This window comes from Carassius gibelio, chromosome B8 (genome assembly GCF_023724105.1).
Source record: "Carassius gibelio isolate Cgi1373 ecotype wild population from Czech Republic chromosome B8, carGib1.2-hapl.c, whole genome shotgun sequence".
Classification (NCBI taxonomy): domain Eukaryota; kingdom Metazoa; phylum Chordata; class Actinopteri; order Cypriniformes; family Cyprinidae; genus Carassius; species Carassius gibelio.
In genome coordinates this window covers 7,413,179-7,440,267 of record NC_068403.1, presented here as the reverse complement: position 1 = coordinate 7,440,267, position 27,089 = coordinate 7,413,179, and the positions used below count along the sequence as shown (strand labels likewise).

The 27,089-nt window shown below is 37.0% G+C and overlaps 1 protein-coding gene across 10 annotated transcripts in view; it reads left to right on the top strand.

Moving 5' to 3' along the window:
* dab2ipa (DAB2 interacting protein a) overlaps window positions 1-27,089 on the top strand; it is an 89,419-nt gene that overhangs the window by 58,268 nt on the left and 4,062 nt on the right. For 4 of the 10 annotated variants that reach the window (XM_052564240.1, XM_052564243.1, XM_052564242.1 and 1 more), the window contains 12 exons: window positions 4,834-4,990; window positions 8,269-8,367; window positions 8,605-9,159; window positions 16,582-16,726; window positions 17,391-17,535; window positions 18,642-18,878; window positions 19,537-19,738; window positions 20,385-20,563; window positions 21,613-22,501; window positions 23,667-23,819; window positions 26,197-26,399; window positions 26,637-26,724. In XM_052564240.1, the coding sequence (XP_052420200.1) occupies window positions 4,834-4,990; window positions 8,269-8,367; window positions 8,605-9,159; window positions 16,582-16,726; window positions 17,391-17,535; window positions 18,642-18,878; window positions 19,537-19,738; window positions 20,385-20,563; window positions 21,613-22,501; window positions 23,667-23,819; window positions 26,197-26,399; window positions 26,637-26,724 (3,052 nt within the window). Of the gene's footprint in view, window positions 1-689; window positions 848-4,833; window positions 4,991-8,268; window positions 8,368-8,604; window positions 9,160-16,581; window positions 16,727-17,390; window positions 17,536-18,641; window positions 18,879-19,536; window positions 19,739-20,384; window positions 20,564-21,612; window positions 22,502-23,666; window positions 23,820-26,196; window positions 26,400-26,636; window positions 26,725-27,089 lie in introns of those variants that run through there. The other 6 variants (XM_052564241.1, XM_052564244.1, XM_052564249.1 and 3 more) reach the window with 3 other exon arrangements.

Below are 27,089 nucleotides of genomic sequence, written 5' to 3'. Positions count from 1 at the left end.
TTTCCATTAAACAGCACCGTATGCCAGGTTCACTGAGCCATTGTCATTCTCTTTAAAAACCTTGCTTGTATTGCTGGTTTCCTTGGCAGTCATTTCCTTTTTGGAGCAGAGATCTCGAGGGAGGACTGCTTCCTGTCGAGGAGTGTGGGAACCATTGGAGGCGGAGTACACCGTACACAGTCAACCACAGATATAGGACACAAACTTAGACCAGACGGCAGGCTGCACTCCACAACATGAATTTAATTACAGCATGCGAGGTCTGCGGAGTCCACAATCTGCTGCTGTCTATTCTTCCTCGCTTATTATTAGCTCATGAAGACTTACTTAAAGAGAAACCGTTTTGCTTGCCGTAATGTAGAAGTGCTTTTTTAATAATTGGCTATTTAGTGTTACCATAATTTTTTAATGCTTTGTAGTGCAATGATACACAGACTTTTAACTGCTGATTTCTTACAGTTATATAACCTTAAACCTTAAAAAATATTCTGTTTTTAGTTTAATCATCTTTTTAAAGCGTACCATTCCATGTAAACCCAACAAGAACTGCAGCAATGATCTGTAAAGCCCTGCTCTGACAGCAAGAGCAGCATTTTTTTAAATAGAAATCCTTGAAAATGGATTTGGGTGTGTTCAAGATGCAACAGATTTTTCCCTAGGGTGCTTGGAGAGTAAGGCACTCCCTCGCTCTAAATGTTTTAGGCAGAGCGCTGTGCAGTGAACACGGTTTCCAAGCTGATATCTTGCAGGAAAATCAAGGATAATTGCTACACTGGCTCACTTCTCTTGTAGACTCAGGACTTGTTTTGTTTTGCACTGGGACCATGCTGAATCAGAATAGTAAAAAGTAAGTTTGGGAAATGTTGCTTCTTCCTGTTTTTCTCATCTTGATGGCTGTGGTTCTAGTGAAAACGTCTTGTTATTGACACTGGGTTTGATGGGATTAACAGATTAGCTGGATGTTTGACTGTTTTTCTGTAACCTGTAATGGAGTTTGTTGTTTCAGTTCATGCCGTGAGGAAATGTTTTCTTTCTTTTGTTTTCATTACAGAGCTTTGATGTCTGAATACCTAAGCGGTTATTGTAGTTTTTGAACGTGATGTGAATAAAAAGATTAATAAAGCATTTTAATATAAAAATTTACTACGTGCAGCATTACTAAAAACAGTTACACTTTCTACATGATCCAAAAGTGAGGTTCTGTTTAGCATTATATATTTATGTATAAATCATGTTTCTTTGTTTTATTATTATGATTTTTTTTTTTTGAATTTCTGTTTAAATTTTATATGTACTGTATGCAAAGTCATTATTTTCTTAAAATAAGTACAAAAAAACCAAGATTCAAAAGATATGTTTTTTAATATACTGTAGAAGTTTCTATTTCCAAATACGATCGGTGTAAATCTCAGCTCCATGGGCTCACATTTCCCATGAGTCATCAACAGCCTTCTCTGATCAGAGGAGCCCATGCATGCACAAATAGAGCAAGTTTGTACCCATGCATATGTCTACTTGAAATTTGCAATATTTAATGCTACGAATGCCGTGTTTTGTCTATTAATAGATGATTTGAAGTGCTTACTTTTCCAGAAAAAATATTTGGATAATATTTCTCCCTTTTTATTCAGAGATGTGGCTTGGCGGTTAACACAAGTGCATGTGCAGTGATGTAGGGGTGTGCGATATCATGATTTTTGATTGTGGAAGATTAAAATGTCTCCACAATCTGCTTTTGAACAAATATCACAAGAACAATGTGCCATACATTCACTTGAAATGGTAACTCAGCGGTAGAGTTAAACTCATGGGACACTGCACTTCACAATCACAAAAGTTCATTATTTGCATGTGCTTTAAAGCTTTGCCGGTGAAATATGTTATTAATGTGCTGTTCTGACATGCGTGCACACACTAAAAATGGCCTGTCAAACAGTGCCTGATTACTGGAATACTATCTTTTGTGTTGGATTGTGCTAATACTGTCAAAAACACACAAGGTTTGCATATATATCATAGTTGGTTATGTCTAAAGTGAAAGTAAAAAGTTGAGAGAAAAACAGATAAGTATCTGTATATTAGATGCGTGTAAGTCTTAAAGGGACAGTACAGTAATAGTAATGAACTTTTGCTGATCATTAAAGGTATAGTAAAAAAAAGAATCTGCCATTACTTACACACTCTCACGTTGTCACAAACCTGTATTAATTACTTTCTTATGCTGAACAGAAAATAAGTTATTTTAAAGAATGTGGGTAACCAAAGAGTTGTTGGTCCTCATTGACTTTGATAGTAGGAAACATACAATAAATGGGCCCAGCAACTGTTTGGTTACCAACATTCTTCATTCATTCATTTTGTTTTAAAATAGAAAAAATATTTTGTACTTCTGTACTGCTCAGATAACTTTCAAAAATAGTAAAACCTGGGGGGAAAAATGTGATTTGATATTTTTGCCATATCTCCCACCCCTACATTGAAGTGTGCTGCTCATGTAGATATTGAAAGTTTTGAGGTAAATATATATATATATATATATATATATATATATATATATATATATATATATATATATATATATATATATATATATATATATATATAGTGTGTGTGTGTGTGTGTATATAATAAAACATTTTATTAATGCTTGTATATATAATTATAGAGATATAGATATGTCTAACTAACTTTAGTTATGTAATTCATAGAATTTAGTATTAAAATATTATAAACCATCTTTAACATTTTCTGTTATGAAGCACGTATTTTTCCATTCCTGTTGCCCTTATCGGTAACTCTCTAAATGCATAAAGCAAGTTTTTTGGTCGATGTTTGGAGCAAAAATATGTTGGCCTCAGGTCATGTGTGGATTCCTTGACACCACTGGCAGAGTCACTAGAGGGACGTTACATGAGTTTTATTATCAGCCTGCAGTCTGCAGTGTGTCATTCGTCAATCGTTTAAACACACTCAGGACCTGAGAAGCACTGATTTGATCTATTACATGTCAGGAAAAATGAACAGATGAACTGTGGTATGCAGGACCCCAGGAGAGTAATATGGTGATTGTCCAGTGGGATTTGACCTGGAATAGTCTTTAGAGCCTTTGACTTATGCCCTGTGCATTCTTATGAAACTATTGGAATTTTAGAAAAATATCTGTATTTCTTGTCCTCTTTTAAATCCTACTCCGACTGTCATGGACCAGGATAGCGAAACATGCCTGTAACTTTCTTGACTTGCCAAGGGAGTTTTTTTGTTACACAATTTCATAACTCATAATTTGATCTGCCAGCTTTAATTTCTGTTAGCAGCAGCGTGCCTGTGTAATTCCGTCCTCTGTTACCTCAACTCAGTATCTAAGGGCTCATATGAAAATCAATTTGGTTGCACATTTTTTTTTCTCCTTTCTAGGTTGCACTGTATAGTAATTTGCAGGACTGGCATGATGAGATTTGTGGATGCTATAACTTCAGTGACGTACAGCATGAGGGTGTCGCAATAACAGATCTAAAGCCCTGTACTTCTCAAGAGTGCAGGAAAGAGCAATCCTGATCCTAAATTAGTAAATACAAAATATATGAATACTATATCAGTTATCAGTCTGTATTATTTATTTATTTGGCATAATATCAATAAATATTCATATGTAATTTAAAACATTTCCTGCTCGTTATCCTTATTTTTATATTTAGATTACTTTGGCCATCATTTATCGCTCATTTGAATAATTTAAGGACATTAAGTGCAGTCGTAAATCTCAGAATGAATATCCATTTTCTTCAAAAGTTCCATTCAAAATCATTTTAGTTTTTAGTATTTTTTTCTTTATTTTTTCTATTTTGTATTTTATTATATACCAAGAATATATATATATTTATTCATACCTCAGTTATGTTTCATAGCTTTGTCTCAGATGTGTCCTAATATTTATTAGGAGAAATAAGTGTGGACAATAATGAGATATTGTAAGCTACAAAATTACCGTTAAAAGGAGCGCTCAGATGAGTACATTTTTTAAAGATTTTAAAGTGGTATATTGAAGTTCATGTCGAAATGAACATTTGATGGCACATTTTTACATCTGAGCAATTTAGAGCACAGTTTAAGACATTGTGGAGATATCTAAAGCTTCAGAGAAATGTTTTTTTTTTTTTTCTCAGGAAATTCTAACAGCACACTTCATTTGCTCCATTTAGTTTTTCCTACTCACATCATTGTCTAGGAGGAGCAATTAAGAAATGAGCAGCATTTTCTTTCCTAAAGGAACATGGAGAAGACAAATCACACTTCCTGCAAATACTTCCTTCTCACCTTTTTCTTTGTGTGTGTGTGTGTGTGTGTGTGTGTGTGTGTGTGTGTATGAGTCTTACTTCCTTTTCATTTTTGTGACAGTACTAGTCATCTCAACATGCCCTCGCCGGCCTCATTCAAACAGTCCCATCCGAGTGAAGGTCAACCACCTGGAGGGCAAACTTTATTTACCACTTTCTATGTAAGACACACCTCACTTCCATTCAGGCAAAGCTGCTTTTTGATGCCTCATTGCAACTTTGTGGAAATGCCTCACGGTCTCATAGTTTTCCCAGACCGCCGCCCCTCTGATCTTCGTCAGATATGTCATGACGGTGCCTGGAAGCTTCGGCTTTTGTATGCATTGCAGCAGAACTGCTGACTAGTCAGGCGGTGAGAAATCAGCAGCTCGTGCTGTGCTCACAGCAGCACGCCGGCATATTCTGATAGCGCCGGTTCGCATCGCATCTCACTTCTAATCAACTACAAATGCCTGTTTGACTCTGATGCATGTGCTCCTCTCTTCCTGTTTCGCTCCAGTAGATCCCATCTGATGCCGAGGCTGAAGGAATCGCGGTCTCACGAGTCGTTGCTCAGCCCCAGCAGTGCAGTAGAAGCTCTAGATCTCAGTATGGAGGAGGAAGTGCTCATCAAACCTGTGCACAGCAGCATCCTGGGACAGGATTTCTGCTTTGAGGTGAGTCGGCTGACCTCAGTGCCCTGTTGAAGTCACAGCTCTGAATTAATTGCCAAAAGGACTTTAAATGTCCGACAATTCTCAAAATAGCATGCAGCAAAGGCCTATTAAAACTTCATCAAGGCCATTAGCCAAGATCAAATAGTCAGCAGAAAATAGCAGCGTTATCTAGCCGTTCCGCAGTTAAGTCATTGAGGGGCCACGGGTCATGTTACTGGATGATTTTCACGTGTGCTGCAGAGAAGGCTCACTTAAAACAGATGCTTATATAATTACAAGGTCAGAGGGTGCAGACAAAGTAAACTGTGATCAGGCATCGGCATGAAGGTTTCCTTAAAGAAAATGTTATTCATCTAAAAAATTATATATATAATAACTATTCGGTTAAAGAAACTGCATTTCATTATACATATATACATACACACATACACACACACACACACACACACACACACACACACACACACACACACACACACACACACACATATATATATATATATATATACATATATACAGTATTGTTCAAAATAATAGCAGTACAATGTGACTAACCAGAATAATCAAGGTTTTTAGTATATTTTTTATTGCTACGTGGCAAACAAGTTACCAGTAGGTTCAGTAGATTGTCAGAAAACAAATAAGACCCAGCATTCATGATATGCACGCTCTTAAGGCTGTGCAATTGGGCAATTAGTTGAAAGGGGTGTGTTCAAAAAAATAGCAGTGTCTACCTTTGACTGTACAAACTCAAAACTATTTTGTACAAACATTTTTTTTTTCTGGGATTTAGCAATCCTGTGAATCACTAAACTAATATTTAGTTGTACGACCACAGTTTTTTTAAACTGCTTCACATCTGTGTGGCATGGAGTCAACCAACTTGTGGCACCTCTCAGCTGTTATTCCACTCCATGATTCTTTAACAACATTCCACAATTCATTCACATTTCTTGGTTTTGCATCAGAAACAGCATTTTTGATATCACCCCACAAGTTCTCAATTGGATTAAGGTCTGGAGATTGGGCTGGCCACTCCATAACATTAATTTTGTTGGTTTGGAACCAAGACTTTGCCCGTTTACTAGTGTGTTTTGGGTCATTGTCTTGTTGAAACAACCATTTCAAGGGCATGTCCTCTTCAGCATAGGGCAACATGACCTCTTCAAGTATTTTAACATATGCAAACTGATCCATGATCCCTGGTATGCGATAAATAGGCCCAACACCATAGTAGGAGAAACATGCCCATATCATGATGCTTGCACCTCCATGTTTCACTGTCTTCACTGTGTACTGTGGCTTGAATTCAGAGTTTGGGGGTCGTCTCACAAACTGCCTGTGGCCCTTGGACCCAAAAAGAAAAATTTTACTCTCATCAGTCCACAAAATGTTCCTCCATTTCTCTTTAGGCCAGTTGATGTGTTCTTTGGCAAATTGTAACCTCTTCTGCACATGCCTTTTTTTTATCAGAGGGACTTTGCGGGGATTCTTGTAAATAGATTAGCTTCACACAGACGTCTTCTAACTGTCACAGTACTTACAGGTAACTCCAGACTGTCTTTGATCATCCTGGAGGTGATCATTGGCTTAGCCGTTGCCATTCTGGTTATTCTTCTATCCATTTTGATGGTTGTCTTCCGTTTTCTTCCACGTCTCTCTGGTTTTGCTCTCCATTTTAAGGCATTGGAGATCATTTTAGCTGAACAGCCTATCATTTTTTGCACCTCTTTATAGGTTTTCCCCTCTCTAATCAACTTTTTAATCAAAGTACGCTGTTCTTCTGAACAATGTCTTGAACGACCCATTTTCCTCAGCTTTCAAATGCATGTTCAACAAGTGTTGGCTTCATCCTTAAATAGGGGCCACCTGATTCACACCTGTTTCTTCACAAAATTGATGACCTCAGTGATTGAATGCCACACTGCTATTTTTTTGAACACACCCCTTTCAACTAATTCAACTAATTGCCCAATTGCACAGCCTTAAGAGCGTGCATATCATGAATGCTGGGTCTCATTTGTTTTCTGAGAATCTACTGAACCTACTGGTAACTTGTTTGCCACGTAGCAATAAAAAAATATACGAAAAACCTTGATTATTCTGGTTAGTCACATTGTACTGCTATTATTTTGAACAATACTGTATATGTAAGGGATTTTAAATAAGGGATTTTAAAGGACTGTCAAACTCCAAAAAGCACAAAAACCCCATTAAAAGCAGTGCTGGAATGCTACTTTGAAACTTTAGCTTGCCAAGCAGCCAGCTAAGCATAATTTGAAGTTGTTAAACTACAGTCATGCTGCTGTTTTAGATTTCATTTATTTAACTTCTCTACATAAAAATTGCTTACATACAGAGGAATGTTTTTGTATTTAAAAATATAATAACATCATTTATTTAAAGCTATATCTTTGTTCGCACTAAAACATTGAGTTTAGCAAAGGGTTTTTGAATTAATCTCAGTTAAATAGTATGATACTTAAATCAGGCATCTGCATGCAGATCTTAAAGGGATACTCTGTCTATGTCTATATCTATATTTCAAATGATATTTAAATGTTAAAGTTTTACAATTATTTATTTTTTGTTTAATATTTGTTACTTTACTTATTTTAAATATTTATTTCAGTTTAAATATAATCCAAAACATAATTAGCATATTTCACAATTAATTATTTAAAATATAGTTTAAATTCTAATTTAATTGCAATTATTATTATTTATTTAATATTTACTTCTTAATTTTTCGAATTACTTAATTTAATTACTTAATATTTATTTCAAGTATAATTTAAATACAAAGAAGAAGCAGCGCTACATCATTGTAGATAATGCCTGCTTAAACTGGACCGGTTTTCAAATTAAAGCTGTTTTATCTCTGTAACACAGCAACTGTTTAGTGAATTCACCCTTCTGTATTCAAGCGTGGCCCAGTACTTTTGTTGTCACCTGGATTGTGTTGCTGTGAGCAGATGGTCTTTTCAGGATAAATTTTGGATATGAAAAGAACATTTGTAAAAGGCCTATGTATGTATCTCAACTCTCTGATATCACATGCGATCCTGGAAATACATTAGATCTAAGTCTGCTCTGTCTGATAGGGCTATTTGAGAGTTTTATTCTTCCTCCAAATGTAATTGCTCTCCACTCCTGGGAAACGCTTCATTGATAGAGTACAGTAGCGTTCAGTGGATCTCCTGATCTGCATTTCAGTCCTTTCAAGCTCCGTTAATGCACTTATCTGCAAATTTGATAATTGTAATCTGTAATTGCAGGTAACTACTTCAACAGGAAGCAAATGCTTCTCATGTCGGTCGGCAGCCGAGAGAGACAAATGGATGGAGAATTTGAGACGTGCTGTGCATCCCAACAAGGTAAACTGGATGATTCATCTGAATCCTGGGTAATTCTAGACGAGATGAGGTTTAAGCCAGTCAGCATGTTACTTTTTCATATATCCTGTCTCAGATATTGATTGAGTGTCTCTGATCGACTTCTCTGGATTAACTCGGCTTAACTTGTTAAAGTACACAGGAGGTTATGTAATTCCTTTCTTCAGTTTACAGAGGTCACTGTAAAACTGCAGTGTTTTCGTTTTTTATATTCCGCAGGACAACACCCGTCGGGTGGAAAACATGCTGAAATGTTGGATTATCGAAGCCAAGGACTTGCCGGCAAAGAAAAAATACTTCTGTGAACTTTGTCTGGATGACACGTTATACGCACGGACTACCTGCAAACTCAAAACGGACAATGTTTTCTGGGGCGAACACTTTGAGTTCAACAACCTGCCCTCAGTTAAGAGCATCACCGTGCATCTTTACAAAGAAACTGACAAAAAGAAGAAGAAGGACAAAAATAACTACGTGGGCCTGGTCAGTATCCCTATAGCGGCAGTCACCGGGCGGCAGTTTGTGGAAAAATGGTATTCCGTGAGCACGCCGAATCCCAATAAAGGAAAGACTCCAGGACCCATGGTCCGAATGAAATCCCGATATCAGAGCATGAGCATCCTCCCCATGGAGCTGTACAAGGAGTTTGCAGAGTATATTACTAACAATTACATGCTGATGTGCTCGTTGCTGGAGCCATCACTAAGTGTGAAGAACAAGGAGGAGATGGCTTGTGCACTTGTCCATATCTTACAAAGCACAGGCAAGGCCAAGGTAAGATGATTGCATTGTATGCTTTTATATCACTATAAAGTCAACATGAATATATATATATGATATTTTGAGATTAAAATAGTAGCATTGTGAGATTAAACTCCTAGTATTTTGAGAATTAAGTATAAAATTAGCAGAACAAGTCATATCAAAAGAAGAATAAATACATAGCAATGTGAGATTAAAGTGGACAACTGGTAGAATCTATATTATTTATTGCTAAATCGTATCCTAAAGTAGATTTAACTAAATCATCTACATCCATTTCTCACATAAAAGCTAAAGGAACAACTAAGCCCCTTTCACACTGCACGTCAGACCCGGCATATTGCCGGAACATTGCCGGGTCGCCTTCTGTGTGAAAGCAAACACGTCCCGGGATTGATTCCGGCATTGAACCTGGGTCGGGGACCTAGTAACGTTGCCGGGTTCGACCGCTGTGTGAACAAAAGCCAGATCTAATGCCGTGTCGAAATGATAACGCGCGACTCTTTTACCGGCTGTTTTGAAGAAAGATCAACGTTCGCGACAAAAAAATATGTGCAAACTGTAGTGAAGCAGGGATCTGTTAGTTCCTCACTTTCTGCGCTGACGCAGAGATCGTTTGCTTGCTTCAGTGAAAGTATAACGTGCCTAGCGTTGTCGACTCGTACATTACACGTCACGCCCTGATGTCACGTGTCGTTACGGGATCTTTACGGGTTGTGTGTGAAAGCACGCACATATCCCGGATCATCACTGGCAGTGTGAAAGTGCAAAATCTAGCCACCCGGGAACAATTGCCGGAACCCTTTACCCGTGTATTTGCCAGAATGGCAGTGTGAAAGGGGCTCTATTAATCAAAATACTAACTTTATTCTCAAAATATTAAAACCGTTCTATTATATTATTCCTCTGCTGACTATGTTGTAATTCAGACTTAATTAATATATATTTCTTTTCATTTAGTATTTTTTTAAAGTAGCATTAAAACACCATTATCACTCAGAAATGCATCAAATTCCGTGATTAAAATGTGGTGCAAAGGCCTTTTCATGTTGACTATAAAAGTGCATTTGTTTCCTGACTGCATTTGTTATTTCTAGGAAGATTGTTTAATTATAGACTCTCACAGATGCAGTTTGGTGACAACCGAACGAGAGAGTGACTTGACGATTTGTACACTGTCAAGATAAAACACTCAACAATCATTGTGCTACTTTGAGTTCCCATGTTACATTCTGAGTTCTTGCCGATTTTGAGGTCTTCGTTTAAAAAAAGCTGACTGACAGTGACAGTTATTTTGTTATTTAGTTTTTTTTCTGAACCGAAGCATTTGCCTAGTCGTGAGTGTTGCTAAAAGAAACAGAACAGGATGTTCTAGGCCTTACTCTAAACCCATCAAATGTCCAACTGCGAAAAACATCAGTGATGAAGAAGAACAATAGAGACGCGGCCTGCTTCCCCTCATTTAATCACGGGAGTGCTGAGCGTTATGATTGCCCTCATTAACTTGAGCACGAATGGCTCTAAAACTCACCATAAATCAGCCTTAGAATCAGATGACCTCACAAACAAAACCAGAGTCTGACGCTTTGTCACTCAGCTCTCTTTATTGATCAAATGCTGCTAGAGAGAGATGTTTTGCGATTGCTTTTTTTTTCTTTCTTTTTTTTTTTTGCAGCAACACTCCTGACACCAATCTAAGCCATTGTTGCATCATAACAGACCTTCACAACAATTTGCCATCCATAGAATATGCGATTGCATTATTGTTAAGTTCCACTCTGAGCTTATTTGGGATTTGAGTCTGTGCAATGCAGCAATACAAGCCCAAAGCACAATATGTCTTGTGTTTAGATGTGCTTGAATAAGATTTTGGTACAGTATTTTGTTTGCCTTTTGGCAGTCCATAGCTGTTATTTTTCAACATTTTTCTATCACAGCGCACAATTCAAGTATTATGTAATTTTTCAGACAATCACAAAGTGGCTGGTTTGTCATTAAAGCAGAACTGTAAGTCAATAAGGCCACAGGCTTTCATTACAGTGGCATTAACTGGCCAAGGACTGCATTGTCTCTCATTATACGAGGCCAGAGCTGGTCAGCCAGTGTATTGTCTTTCATTAGCCGAAGCCTGGCTACTGTAAATATAGTGCATTGACTTAGTTTCAGCATTCCACAGCTTCCTGTCTTTGTCTGCAGGCCTGCATGATTTCAATGAGGACTGATTAGCCTGATTATGTACTGATAGCGCATAATTGAAATAATATCTGTCTGTATGGGGTATCTTGTTTTAAAATTGTCTTCAAATTGAATTGCTGCATGCCAGAATTGTCGAAAGATAAGCTCTCCATAATGTGTAGTCACATAGTATGACATTCACCTTAACTGATCTAATAAGCAGACATCAAATTTGTAAAATAGTCTTGAGATGCTGTGCATTTGAGCTTTGTTAATGTATCAAACATCTTTGACACACATAATTGTAAATGGAAAAGATACAGTATGATTTCACGGTATGTATACAGTATAGAATGTATACAGTATTATATACTGTATATATTAATATGTAAATTACATATGTATTTACATAATACCTATTCAGGAGCTTTATCAACAATAAATACAAGAGGATTAAATATATATGAAATATCTATTGTTATTTTTTATATTTATTACCCCTTGTTGATTTTAGATAAATCTCCTATTATTTACATTTTTAAATGTACCATTTATACAGTAGGTATACACACACACATATACACATACACACATATATATATATATGTATGTATATTATATATTATAAATATATTATATTTATATAATGCCTATTCAGAAACTTTATCAAAAATTTAAATAGGTTCATTAAATAAATACAAAATCTAAAGTTTTTATTTTTTATATTTCTATAATTATGTTTTCATATTTTAGTTTTTAATTATTTTTTTATTTTTCCATGTCAGTTTTCAATAAAGCTCCTAAATAGGTATTATTAAAATTGTAAAATATACAGTAGTTAAGGTTTGTTTTCAGCATATGAATAAAGATAGTGTGTATAGATTATATACTGAATTTATACTGTATATCAACATTTAAATTATTAGCAATATTAATTTCATGTCTTTACATGATACCTTTTCATTAAGATTATACCGATAGCTTTATCCAAAGTTAAAAAGGGCCGATAAATAAATCTAAAATATCCAATGTTTTTATATCTTATTGATATAAAATTGATTTTATATCAATTGACATAATTGATATAAAATAATTGATTTTATGTTTTCATATTTATGTATTGCTCCTGGTCAATTTTATATAAATATTATATAATGTACCATTAATAATTATATTTAAAAAAAATATATATATATATTTATCTTTCATTTATTTTATATTTAATTATATTATTATAATTTAAAAATATATATATTTTATTAATTATATTTTAGATAATTTCCTGTTGATCTAAATAAGATTTTTATTATTATTATTATTATTATTATCCACAGCAATTTAAATCCAAGCTTTGTAATACACGGATACATGTTTGTGCAGGAACTATTGATTGTGCTGTGTGAGGGTGTGAGCAGGTGGGGGAGATTCACGATTCTAACCTCACATAAAGAGCCAAAGTGTCCACTCAGTGTTTGTCCCGAGGGAAATTCCAAGTGTCAGGCCTCATGCTGATCAGCTTTTATTAATTCAGCCATTGGTTTGAGGGCCAAACAGGTTCATGTGATCACGCACAGTGAAGAATTAAGCTGTAATGTGCTAGTCCGAAAGATTATTTATCAGCATGGCTGTGCACTAGGGAGGCAGGGCCTGTGTGACAGGGGTCATTAGTGGATCGCCCAGAGGATGAACAGACCCTTGTGGGCACGCGTTGCCATTTTAACAAGCCACTGCTTACTTATTCATGCCTGCCTCAAACCGTTGTAAGCATGAAGCTTAAACAGAACGTTAACAACCCTTCCACAGGCTATTGAACAACAGGAAAATTGGGAAACATGGAAAAGTATCATAATCACTGAATGGCCATTGAAAGCAATTTGAAATCACAGTATTTCAAGATACCAAAAGACTTAAGTTTTATTGGTTTGGTTTAATTAAATAGGCTAAATATATACATACTACAAAACCAGAATAGGTTGTGTCAAGTTATACAGTATATATGTTGAATTTAAACTGATCAAAAGTGACAGTAAAGACATTTTTAATGTTAAAAAAGATTTCCATTTCAAATAAATGCTGTTCTTTTGAACCTTCTATTCATCAAATAATTCTGGGGAAAATATGCAGTTGTGTATTTTTGTGAAAATATGCAGTAAAACTGTTTTAGTCATTTATAATTAGAAGAAATGTTTCTTGAGCTCCAAATCAGCAGATTAGAACGATTTCTGAAGGATTATGTAATGGATCCTCAAAATTCAGTTTTGCATCAAATTAATAATTTTGTTTTTAGTTTTATTATTTTAAATTGTAATAATATTTCACAATATTACGGTTCTTAATGTAGCTCTGATCAAATAAGTGTAGCCTTGCGGAGCATCAGAAACTTGTTTAAAAAAAAAAAAAACAGCAAACTTTTCAGCAGTAGTGTATACTGTGCCTTGTATGAGAATTGTATAAACAGAAAAAAGCATGGCCTACTATACTGTATTTTTACAGAAACATTCAGTATGCACATAGAAAATCACACTATGCACAGTATCCTGCAATGACGTGCGCTTGACTTGCAGCGTGATGAATGAACTGGAAGTTATATCAACCACAATTTTTTAACATCTCCCTCTCGACTGCCATAGATATTTTTTAACAAAACTGAGCTACAAATACCCATATTTCTGACACGTTAACTGGGCACCAGTCATGCAATCTAATAAAGTCATGTGACAACAATATTTCCTTAAAGCAATTACAGCTGCATACTGTTTCACATTTATTATTTGCGTAAAATATAGACAGTATATTCTGCCTAGCATGCAGTAAATGCTTCACTAGTACTACATTTTCCATAAAACCCTCATAGTTTTTCTTTTGCAGATGTGTGCTGATTGTGGTGCTAGGCCACAGACAGGCATGATGGGATGTGACAGGCATGCCGGAGAAAATGTGCTGTGCTCGGTGGCGTCTGATTAGCGGCGAGACTACGGTTAAGTCTCATCAGGGAATGGGCGATGAGTGCTGCTCACTGTGTAAAGCTCTCGTGTCCTAATTGAATACAGAGCGCTGTGACTCCTGCCAAAGACGCAGAGCTTTATGAAAAACTGGGTCTCATTTGATCCTCTCAGTGTCATAACCACAATGCACCTCTGCCTGCCTGGGAAGGGAAGTGCTCCGATATGCCCTTATCACCTGATCCCACCGGTGATGGCTGAGAGAGCTTTGTGCAGCACAGAAAATCCTGTCTTGTTCTTGTCTTATATAAGTGTAATGTGTCGGCAACTGTTTAGATTGTTGCAGACACCTGCTTAGGAGACTGAATCCTCAGAAGGGTGCTTATAGAGACGTTCAATCATGACTCAGGCACTATTTCTCAAAACACAGTCAAACATCTGCTGTAGATCATTGATCCAATGCCAGGGCATCAGCAGAAAGCACGGCCAGCTGTAGAAACACACACGCCCATGTCCTTTACAGAGAATCTGCTGACAGCAGTAGCACAGCACCACCCACATTGATCCCTCATCTCTCTCGCATTACATAGCTTATGACCAGATTGTGTTTCTGATGCTGGTGGGATCATATGTTCTGCAGGTGTATGCATCCTAAACCAGCATGGAGTAGCATTGGAACTTATACTGGTCTCTTAATCGATGCTAAACACATGATGTTTATACATGTCAGAAGCAATTGGATGTTTCTTTAAATAATACAATTTGAACTCATTTTAAGTATCTGACAGCATCCATTCGATTTTGTGTTATCATATTTAATAAACATTCTTTTGTGACTAAAGGCCCGTTCACACCAAGGACGATAACTATAAAGATAACGATAAAGATATAGTTCTAAAAATCGTTCTCAATTATAATGATAAAAAATAAAAAGAGAAACTATATCTTTGGAATCACTTTCTAAAAGATTTTATTCCGGCTGATGAATGATAAAAATGACAGCTAATCAGAATCTATCCTGCTGTAATGAGCTTGAGAATTTTAAAGCGGCAGATGAGCGTGCGCTTAGAATAAACAAACTATATTATTCGTTGGTTGTGGATGCTAGTAATGTTATCTTTATTGTTATCCTTCTTGGTGTGAACGGGGCTTTATATAGTTTATACTGACAGAACTTAATTTCCCACAAAGCCATTACCTTTTGAATTTCTTAGAATTGCAATTAAGTAAATTACACTTCCTGTCATTACATTCCAGACACTTTTTTTCTCTCTCTCTGTGCAAAAGAAAAAGTGCATAGATGCTGTCATTATTCACTTAAGATCTTCCCATCAGCCATAACTCTGTAATCTTTTAACTTGATCTTGATCATCTAAAATGTTCAACTAGTAATAATTAAAATTATCTTTTAAATTGATCTTTTATCTTGCCTTTTCTACATTTTGGAGCTCTGTATGTAAATTATACTTTGAATGTAAATGAAGCCTATAGACTATCAAAGACCTCTCACAGGGGTCACTTAAGAACAAATCATTAGCATGTTTACTCGTGGGCTTGTGAGGTCTCAGCTGAAACCGATTACAGATGCAGTGAAGGTGGAGCCGAGACATGAGATATGCATCATAAGAGAGGAAAAACAGGAAGTGAGGCAAAGAGTATTACAACAAGACCTCGCTGAACTATACAATGTCCATTATCCCACAATCAATACGCTATCACTGTGTATGAGTCATCTCCCCTGCTGGATATCCATGACCGTTTCAATCTGGAACACGTCCTGGCTGGAGGAGCTGCTGTGTGTCTCCTGGACTCCGAATAAAAACCCCTGCATCCGGCCTTTCAGATGCATTTGCTGTTTTCCAGGTCATCCAGTCAGACACACATTTCTGGATGGTTCAGAATCAAATGTGGGACTTCAAAAACAGAGTGATCAAAGATGGGCAGAGGGGGAAAGAAAGGAGGAAACAGACCAGAAGCTGCACAGTAGACACAAAAACAGCCTTTTCCTTTGAGTTTTATTGTGTGTTCTAAAGCCTGCACGATTTGTGTGCCATTTTCTATGCAAAAACAACAATAAATGTAGTTGAAATATCTGATAAGGCATGAAAACTTTTTCAAAACATTGATGTGTCTGTGTAAGCATCCCAATCAGTCAAATACAGAAACATCTGCTTGACCGACGAGTTTGGGATAAACTTTATTATCTATATTAAATGAGAATCAAGGGAAAGCATTTATAATTTAAACTAAGGTTTCAAGCATTTCTCTAGAAATTCGGCTCATCAATAAAGACTTTTTAACGTTTTGTCTCCCTCAGGACTTTCTGACAGATCTGATGATGTCTGAGGTGGATCGGTGCGGAGACAATGAGCATCTCATATTCCGGGAGAACACACTTGCTACTAAAGCTATAGAGAAGTACCTGAAACTAGTGGGACAGAAGTACCTTCAGGATGCTTTAGGTATAGAAAACATGCTGACTTTGTGTATACGTCTCTGTGAAAATTGTCATTCAAATCAAAGCAGTGCAATTCTGCAGACCGTCAAATATGGGTGTGAGAATATATAATTAATAATTTACTGCTTTTTTGTGTGTAGTCTGTGTTTTTGAAGTTCTGTTCAATTATTTAAGATATCAAGTCAAGTATGGGAGCAAAATTGTGTGAGGAGGGAAAGCTTTAGGCTTGGTTTCCCTCAAAAGAGCTGGTTTGATGCTGGGAAAATACTTTCAAAAGTTTAGTCTGTGAGAAAGTGATGCATTGTACATATAACATAGTTTAAATTTTTGTGCCTTACGAAATTAAAACACATTTTTTTTTACTTACAGAATGATGTCCGTGATCAGTTGATTCATGTGATGTAATCGAAATGTGTCTAAACATTTACTGCAATTTCTTTAAAGATGGTGTTTATTTTGAACTTTAAATTAATCAGCCCTTGTTCGTATCTCATCTGACGAGTAAATGTTTTTAGATTTTTGCAACAGTAATATTAATTCCTAATACCAATAATTCCTTTGTTAAATTTGTGCACCTGTAACATATAAGCAGCACTGCAGTTCTGCAGGAGGATGCACGCTGTCTGTGCTAAATGAGGTTTCTGCATTGTTTCCTTTCTTCGTCCCAGGTGAGTTCATCAAAGCCCTGTATGAGTCAGACGAGAACTGCGAGGTGGATCCGTCTAAGTGTTCCTCCAGTGACCTGCATGAGCACCAGAGCAACCTCAAGATGTGCTGCGAGCTGGCTTTCTGCAAGATCATCAATTCTTACTGGTAATGCCATCAAATTCACTGCTCATATCAGTGTATGCACACAGCTCATCTCAACTGCCTGGCCTAGACAGATTTATGGGAATTTTCTCTTTATTGGAAACATCCCTAGTGAAAAATAAATGTACACAAATTTGAATGACATTTTTTTTTTTATTCTAAATATACTACAAATATATTTACATATATAGTTTCTTAATAAAAATACTCTGCAATTGTACTTTTGGTATACTAAACTGGTCCTTAATACACTTTAATTGTGCAGAAGTAGTGCTGAAGTCCAACTTAAGATATACTGAAGCACATTTAATTGTGTTAAAGTGGAACTATTGCAAGTGTATAAATATATACCTTGAATGCAATGCAAGTCACGGGTATAATAAGCATCTATAAGATGTGTAAATGCTTACAAAAACATGCAGGAATGTTATGTCTTATGAAGGTTTTCGGCTGCTTTTCAAATATTTCTAGGCAGATCCTGAATTAGCAATCTTGTAATTTCTCCAAAAAGCCCATGATGCCTGGCATAGTAAGATTAATAGGAAGTGAGAGGTCTCCATCTGTCCTCATAGAGACTGTGCTGTTCCTTAATCATCACCTACGTATCTGCAAATGCATGCTGAGTTATGAAATTATTCCCTCCTGCAATGGCCTAGTGCAAGATATTCTATCTGGAAATGTAATTTTTCTCCCTTTGAGGAGCATCTTGATAAGTTGTGTCTAACTCTGCCACGGTTATGTTATGCAGCATTTTTCATGTCTCCCTGTCTTAAAAAGAGCATTTTAAACGGCAGATTGTGGTGAGATAGAGGCCGCAGCAGGGGACATCCTTACGGCAGTGATGTGAAAATGAAATGCGGGTGTAACGCTTGAAGGGTGTAGCAGTTAAACACGGTGACTGTGATTCGATGTGGGAGTGTTGTCGTTTTTTGTGACCAAACAGTTACTCAGCAGTGCTAGACAACATTTCAGCTCACTGGTCTGAAGTCATCACTTACTCACCCTCATGTTGTTCCAGACCTGTATACTGATATTTTTAGCTGTAATAAAAATGTGGTGGAGGCTCTGATGTTTTCTGCTCAAATCGCTTTGTTGTGTCTCCACTCCAGCGTATTTCCTCGGGAGCTCAAGGAAGTGTTTGCATCCTGGAGGCAGGAGTGCAGTAACCGAGGACGACCGGACATCAGCGAACGCCTGATCAGCGCATCTCTTTTCCTGCGCTTCCTGTGTCCTGCCATTATGTCGCCCTCACTCTTCAGCCTCATGCAGGAATATCCAGACGACCGCACCGCCAGGACACTTACACTTATCGCCAAAGTGACACAAAACCTTGCCAACTTCACCAAGTGAGTGTGTTTGTTTATGCAAATAAAATATATATATATATATACTCTAGAATCTGATATCTAGACTGGGTCATATATATATATATATATATATATATATATATATACATATATATATATATATATATATATATATATATATATATATATATATATATATATATATACATATATATATATATATATATATATATATATATATATATATATATATATATATATATATATAAAACCCGTCAAATTTACGATTTTTCTTTTATGCCAAAAATTAGGAGATTAAGTAGAGATCATATTCCATGAAGATATTTTATACATTTCCTACCATAAATGTATCAAAATGTAATTTTTGATTAGTAATATGCATTGCTAAGGACTTCTTTTTGACAGCGATTTAATTAATATTGATAACTTTTTTATTTTTTTGCACCCTTAGATTCCAGATATTCAAATAGTTGTATATCGGCCAAATATTGTCCTATCCTAAAAAAGCAAGCATCAATGGAAAGTTTTCAGATGATGTATAAATCTCAATTTCCAAAAACTGAACCTTATGGTCCAGGGTCTCTCTCTCACACACACGTGTATATATATATATAAACTGTTGTGGATGGTATATTTTGATCAGAGCACACTGTATTGACTGTGTTTTATGTTGTAGGTTTGGCAGTAAGGAGGAGTACATGTCCTTCATGAACCAGTTTTTGGAGCATGAATGGACCAACATGCAGCGCTTCCTGCTGGAGATCTCCAACCCAGAGACCATCTCAAACACAGCAGGCTTCGAGGGTTATGTTGACCTGGGCCGTGAGCTCTCCACTCTCCATTCTCTCCTGTCAGAAGCCGTCTCACAACTCGATCAGGTGAGAGTCTGCGCTTGGACAAATATCATTTTTCTCACAGAAAATCTTACAATCACATCTCAGTGTTATATGAGATAATAAAAAAAAAATAGCTAGGAGATTCTGAAAAATTACAAAGAGCTTAATTTAATTTATCCAATGATTATCTAAAGAGAATGGATTTTTAAAAAATCTGACTGCATGAGCCACAATAGTGGCTAGTGATCGCAAATGTGCAATAGCTGATATTTACATTTATGTATCAAGCAGACACTTTTATCCAAAGTGACTTTGGGTAAAAGCAATAAATCAAAAAGCCAGCAATCATTGTAGTACACAATGCCAGATTTATTAGACAATATGTACACCAAGTTGCTAGAAACCATTTTTAAAATTCAGATTGCTGTTAGGCTGAATTGTGCACCATCAATAGAAATGTCCAGATTTACACCAACTGACCAATTTGGTCATTAGGATTCACTTTCCATCTTTACTGAATCAAACAGATCCCATTCAACATATTAAAATCACTCCAAAGCAAAGGCTCTCTTGTCTGCTTCAAACTGTACTGAAAAAAACAAGCTAATATTTATTTAAATGTTTCTTCCGTAGTAATATATTGCATGTACTCAACATCAGTCACTCATAGTTCTGTATTGTGTTGTAGAGTACTATCACTAAGCTGGGTCCTTTAGCACGGATCCTGCGGGACGTGAATTCGGCCCTGACGAACCCCACCGGAGCCCCCGTGTCATCTCCCACCGAGCGTGTGGGCTCCCCCACTCTTCCCAGCAGCAGCCTGTCTACTGGTCTGCAGAAAATGGTCATGGACAGTGAGATCACAGGGTAAGTCGAGGAAAGATTTGTCTTACGTATCCAGAATTTTCGGTTTCATCCTAGTCTAGATTGCAGATTATAGTCCTTCCAAAAGTAATAAGAAATATAGAATTTAACTGAAAAGCTAAAATACAGACTTGCTTTGCATTACTTATACTTCTGAGGAACCGATAAACTGAAACTGCTTTAAAAAAAAAAATCTAAATCTGTGGGCTCTGAGTTAATGGCTGTTTACTGTGGCAGTCTGTGAAATGAGGGAAATACTTTTAAAGCACTCATATATTTACAGTAGGTGTGGACTCTGATACACGACACTGTGAAATGCAAATTAAGCTGAGAGGGAGAACTGCAAGCTAGTAAAATCTTTATCATACTGTATTGGAATACGGTAAAAAATGAAGGTGTAAAATGTGTCCCAAGCAAGGCTCTTATTAAATGCCATATCTTCTCTTGCTGCTCTACTGATCACCAAATGCCTTCAAAGAAGATTACTTGCATTACTTGCAAAGAAGATACTTCAAACAGTTATTATTATTTTAATATGTTGAAATGGTTAATACAGTTAAAACTTTTCAGAAAGCCGTTATACATTATTTTCAGGATTCTTTGCTTAAAAGAAAGTTCAAAAGAACAGAAAAATCTTTTGTAAAATTTGCACACAATGCTGAATTAAAGTATTAATTTTTCTGTAATCAAAAACTAACTGACCCAAACTTTGAACGATAGTGTAAATATAGAAACTGGATACAATATAATGCATGCAGTTAACATGGCCAGTTTCTCCATTAGAAACAGATTTGTTTTGACTAAAGAGCACCAAAGCAAGACATTGTTCTTCTCCTAATCCTTTTCTTCAGGGTGGTTTAAAGGCATATTTTATTGCATCTTTTTTCTGTCATGAGATTTAGTTTGCATGTTTTGTCAAAGTGCAGTGTTTGGACTGTGATCAGTCACGTCAGCACACACACATGCAAATGAGCTGGATTTGCTAGCAATGAGTTTGATTTGAATTAAAGGACAGCTCTGATTTTCATGTTGTCCCATTGCCACTTGGACAGGTTGGTGGATTTCACTCGGCTGCCCTCACCAACCCCTGAAAACAAGGATCTGTTTTTCGTAACAAAGAATTCTGTGATCCAGCCATCGCCTGCCCGCAGCTCCAGTTACTCGGAGGCCAACGAGCCAGATGTTCAGATCCCCAACGGCAGCAAGAGCTTGTCAATGGTGGACCTGCAGGACAGTCGTTCTCTCGAGAGCGCTCCCAACACCTCCTTCAGCGACCCCATCAATGACAGCCAGACCTCTGTGGGCCAGGGCACAGGAGTGTGGACCACCCGCACCGCTAAGGGCAACACGCCCAGCGGTCCGACCCTGAGGAGGGCAGGTCAGACCCCCACCACACCGAGCACAGACACTGCCCCGGGGAGGTCCCAGCTGCTCGCCCCGCTCTCGTTCCAGAACCCTGTGTACCAGATGGCCGCCGGATTGCCCCGTGCGGTGGCCGATTCGGGATCTGAATGCCAGAGCTCCATCAGCTCCCAGAGTAACGCAGAGGAAGCAGCTACCGCGGGGTCAAAGCACCCATTCCTGAGCCAGTCCAGCACGGGGGCCAGCGGCGGAGGAGGCAGCAGCGGGGACGAGTTCATTCGGTGTTCTGGAGAGTTCACCCGCAGACAGCTGTCCCTCACGGAGCCCCAACACCAAGCCAACGTACCACGCCAGAACAGTGCGGGGCCGCAGCGCCGGATAGACCAGCCTCCTCCAGCCGTCACAAGGGGCCGCACTCCACCCAACATGCTCAACACCACACCGTACCCCCGCCCCTCCAGTGGAAGTATGATGTCATCATCTCCTGATTGGCCGAGCAGCAGCACCAGACTGAGGCAGCAGTCATCGTCCTCCAAAGGGGACAGTCCAGAATCCAAGCAGCGCACCCTACACAAACAAGTGAGTTCATTTTTACACACGTTTTTTTTTTCTTTTGTCTTTTGATGAAAACACCCTTTAAATTTTACTAAACATACATCATCTCATATACATTAATATTAGTCAGTTTTGCTCTGATTTTAACGCAGATTTTATTATTTTATTTTATGCATTTATTTTACTTCTTACAGTTCTAATATATCCATGTGTCTTTTAAAAAGTTTTTACAAATATTATTATTTGTTTCAAATTAATTTAAATTAAATTAAATTTTGTCAAAAATTTAGATCCAAAACTAGTGGCTATAATGGGACCAGTGTATTTTAGCATCATTGAGATACTATTTTGCTACTATTTTTTTAGAATAACTTGATTATTTAATAATTAATATTAATAAATAATATTTGATTGCAATTATTTATTCATAGTTTTAAGTTTTAAGAACTTTTTTTTTTTTTGTCTACAGTTCATTTTTGTTGTAATTTTGTTTGCCATTACTGAAACCTGCACATGGCATGCAGGAGGCAGGTTTTGCAAGGCAGGCCACATTCACATTTTTTTTTTCAGAACAGAAATGTTATAAATCTAATTATTGTAATTAATTTGCTACAATCAAGAATAAGATACTTTTCAAAGTTCCATGTTCCCAAGAGAAAGCATTTTAAAACCGATCACATCCTTTATGTCTCAATAGGTCTGTGAGTTGCTACATTCCCATAGCTAACTTAGATACCACTAAATTAGCTAGCACTCGGCTGATATCCTTAAAACAAATTGGCACACAGGTCTCTCAGGGGTTAATGAGTCTTTTGGTGCATTGCTACAATCAACAAGGCTCTTAGGTTGAGATGAACGCGCAGCCCTCTCACCGTCAAAGGCGAAAGGAACGGAGCAGACAAGCAGAATTAATTGCTGGACTACGCTAGTGATTAAATGACTGCTCCTATTGTCCAGACTGTTACTTTGATGTCTGCGGAATGAATCTTCATTAACAAATGATCAAATGTTTCTCCTAGCAAGTGCAAGTGTTGTTGTCACCTTGAAAAGTTTTAAGGCACTTGTTTGTTTGTTTGTGTGCATAAGTGAAAACTAAGAGTCATATAGATGTTAGAATGGCTAATTATGATACAATAATTTATTTGTGTGTGTGTGTGTGTGTGTGTGTGTTTGAATGAACTTTTATTAGGCTCCATCTCCCGTGAATCCCAATGCATTGGACCGCACTGCTGCGTGGCTGCTGAATATGAATGTGCAATATTTGGAGCAGGAGGGAATTGACCCAGATTCGAAACACCGGGAGGACTTTCCAAACAAGGAGGATCTCACACCAACTGAAAAGGTAATAATGAGACCTCATGCTACGGCACGGAAAACAGCAGTATATGCAGAAATACAGCAGGCTTACTGTTTTCGTGATCAAAACTGGCCTCCCGTGGGCACAGAGACAGGAAGCGCTTGCAGACAATGATGATTTCTTATAAAATATATTAGCTAGTTTCACTATCTGTAGAACATAATGGACTTTCTGCTAGGACATGTTTATGAATAATATTAACGTCATGCTGATGCTGCTAGGTAACCTTCCTGGAATGACATCATGTAAACCTAATTAATATTCAGTAGCTCAGCATTTGCCATAATGCAATTCCCCAGTTCATTTTAAATGAGTACTGTTCTAGTATTCAGCAAAGAAACCTATAACCAATCAAAAGTGACAGTGAATATGTTTATAATGTTACAAAAGATTTCTATTTCAAATAAATGTTGCAAACTTTTTTTTTATCAGAGTCCTGAAAAACATTTATCACGGATTCCAAAAAAAAAAAAAATTAAGTTTTCAACATTAATAGTAATGAGAAATGTTAAGTAGGCACTAAATTATCATATTAGATTGATTTCTGAAGGATCATATGACACTAAAGACTGGAGACATTTAGAAAATTTAGGAATAAATTACTTTTTAAAATATATTAAAATAGACAACAGTTATTGTACATTTTAATAATAATAAATATATAAATAATAATATTATTTATAAATATAGTAACTAAGTACAACCTTTATGAGAGTGAGACTTGTCAAAACGTATTTAAAAAATCTGACCCCAAACTTTTAAACAGTGTAATTTGCTAACTTTTCGCACTTTTCCAAGAAACACAGAACTCTCCAAGGTTTTTATTCCGAGGACAAAGATCTGAGGATATTTTAGGCTCAGATCCAGTTGCTTAGTCACTGCATTGTGTCCTAAACTGATACGAGGACTGTGGATGTCAAACTGCAGACAGGTAGATGTCGTTCGGAGAGCAAGACCGCAATTGAAACAGACTTTAGATGAAGCGGACTTTTGATCTCTGTGGTGTTGTAATTTAGGAGAACAGGCTCAAATCACTATACTGCAGTAGTGGAGAGCACACGTCTGGCTCAGGCTTGTCTGCCGTCTCTTTCCCCTGCTCTTTAATGAATAATGAGCCCGTCGGAGTGCACCGAGTGTGTACACCCACATACTCAAGCTTCTCCCTCAGCAGAACCCCACTGCATCCGTGCTGTTTGAAGCTGTTAATGTAAGTGATACTGTGAAGATTGGTTGAATCCTCTACAGGGAATGTAGCTTATTGCACAACAGTGTTTTAGTCTAGATGCAAAATCACAAGATGAAAAAAAAAACAGAGAAAACTAGGCTTATTATTCAAAGCCTTTGCATATTTATAAAGCAGTGGGTTTCTGTATCTGTAAGCCCTTAACCAAGCAGAATCTCAAGATGGAGACTATCAAGAGTGAGTTCTCAAAAACTTTCTTCTCTGAACGACTGCATAAAACATTTCGTGCTACACTTTCTTAGTTTCTGAATTGCCTGAAGCAACAACACAGCAAAAAAAAAGAATTTTCAAAATCAGTATTTCTTATTTATTTTTTTTATAAAATATGTAAACATCCCAAATACAAGATCAATTTACTTAATGTTAAGGTATGCTGTCTTTATTGATCTACTGTCAATTCAACAAAAGACAAGCCTTATAAATACAAAGTTCTGTCATGAAACTCTAGATGGTGCAGCACGATAGGGCTAACTCAATCTGACATAATGACATCATTATCACATGGCACAGCTGATTGGTTCTCTCCTGTATCGGTACTCCACCTGTATAGATTTGCTATGGGGTTATTCATGTATGTTATATTTGGGGGTTATTTCATATATGTTATATGTGCAGCAGCAGTATTTCTTACATGCTCACAGCATCATGTTGTGGATGTATTAGCAGTAGCAAGTCTCGGTACTTTCTCTGATGCATTAGCATTAGCAGCAGACCTATTCCGCCAAGACCAAACACATTAACATTGTCATGTACGTTGCCATGCTAAACCCTGCAAGAGTCATGATATTTAAGTGAAAATAACGTAAAATAATGTACATGTATGCATGTGGCAGACACATTGATTTCAAGTTTGGTGTTGTTAGCAGCATACTCCCCAGATTGCCCCAGAACACATGACAAGTTAATCTTTGAAATATTCAGTAGCACCTGTTTAGATATATTTCATACAGCTTTGCTGGATTTCCTGGGCTTAGCAGACAGATGTGGGATGATTAGCATGGCTCTGTTCCTGTAATATGCCTTTCACACCACAGCCGTACACACCCGATTACTCCCTCTTTACACAGCTTTTGTTGCTCTCTAATCCTTCATTCTTCATCCTCTCTTTCTCCTCCTCAGTATCAACAGGAGATTGCTGTCCTGCAGGAGAAGCTGCGTATTTCTGCTAAGAAGCTAGAAGAGTATGAATCTCACATGAAGAGCCAGGATGACCAAACCCAGAAGATGCTCCTGGAGTACCAGGCCCGGCTTGAGGACACGGAGGAGCGATTACGCAAGCAGCAGGATGAGAAAGAGCACCAGATGAAGAGCATCATCACCAGGTGACGATTTGGGGTGGTCTTGTGATTAAAGATCTGATCTAGAAACTGAAACATTGTAGATTTGAACCCCATTAGTGGTGATCCATTAGAATTTACAAGGATTCAAAATGTACGGTTTGAAAATGTATGCATCTTACATAAACCTCTGATGGAATTGTAAGTATTATTTTCTAGTTCAGTTAATTGCTTAAGTTGCATCTGTAGCATAACTATGGATGTGGCAATTTCATTTTTCAGGTTGATGTCAGTTGAAGAGGAGCTGAAGAAAGATCACACAGACATGCAGGCAATTGTAGACTCCAAACAGAAAATCATTGAAGCCCAGGTGAATTAAATATCGAATCATTGTTTATGTTAATACATTTTTCAAGCCAAGGCAATGTTTGATATCGTTCGACTCATGCTTTTGGATCTAGAATCTTAATTTAAGTGAAAAAGACATGCTATACTCCATCGAACACTACTTTAAAAAGCATTTAGCTAATTTTTTTATAATTACTATGTGGTTTAATGAGCTCATATCAAATGAGAGACAAATTATTTGGTCACACAGCAGTGGTATTTGAACAAAAAGTGACCTGCAAAAAAAGACTTAAAATACTTTTTATCAAACATTTATACTGTTTGAGATCAGTATGATTTAAAGCTAAGAAAATAAAAGAAAAAGAAAGAAATTAATACTTTTTTATT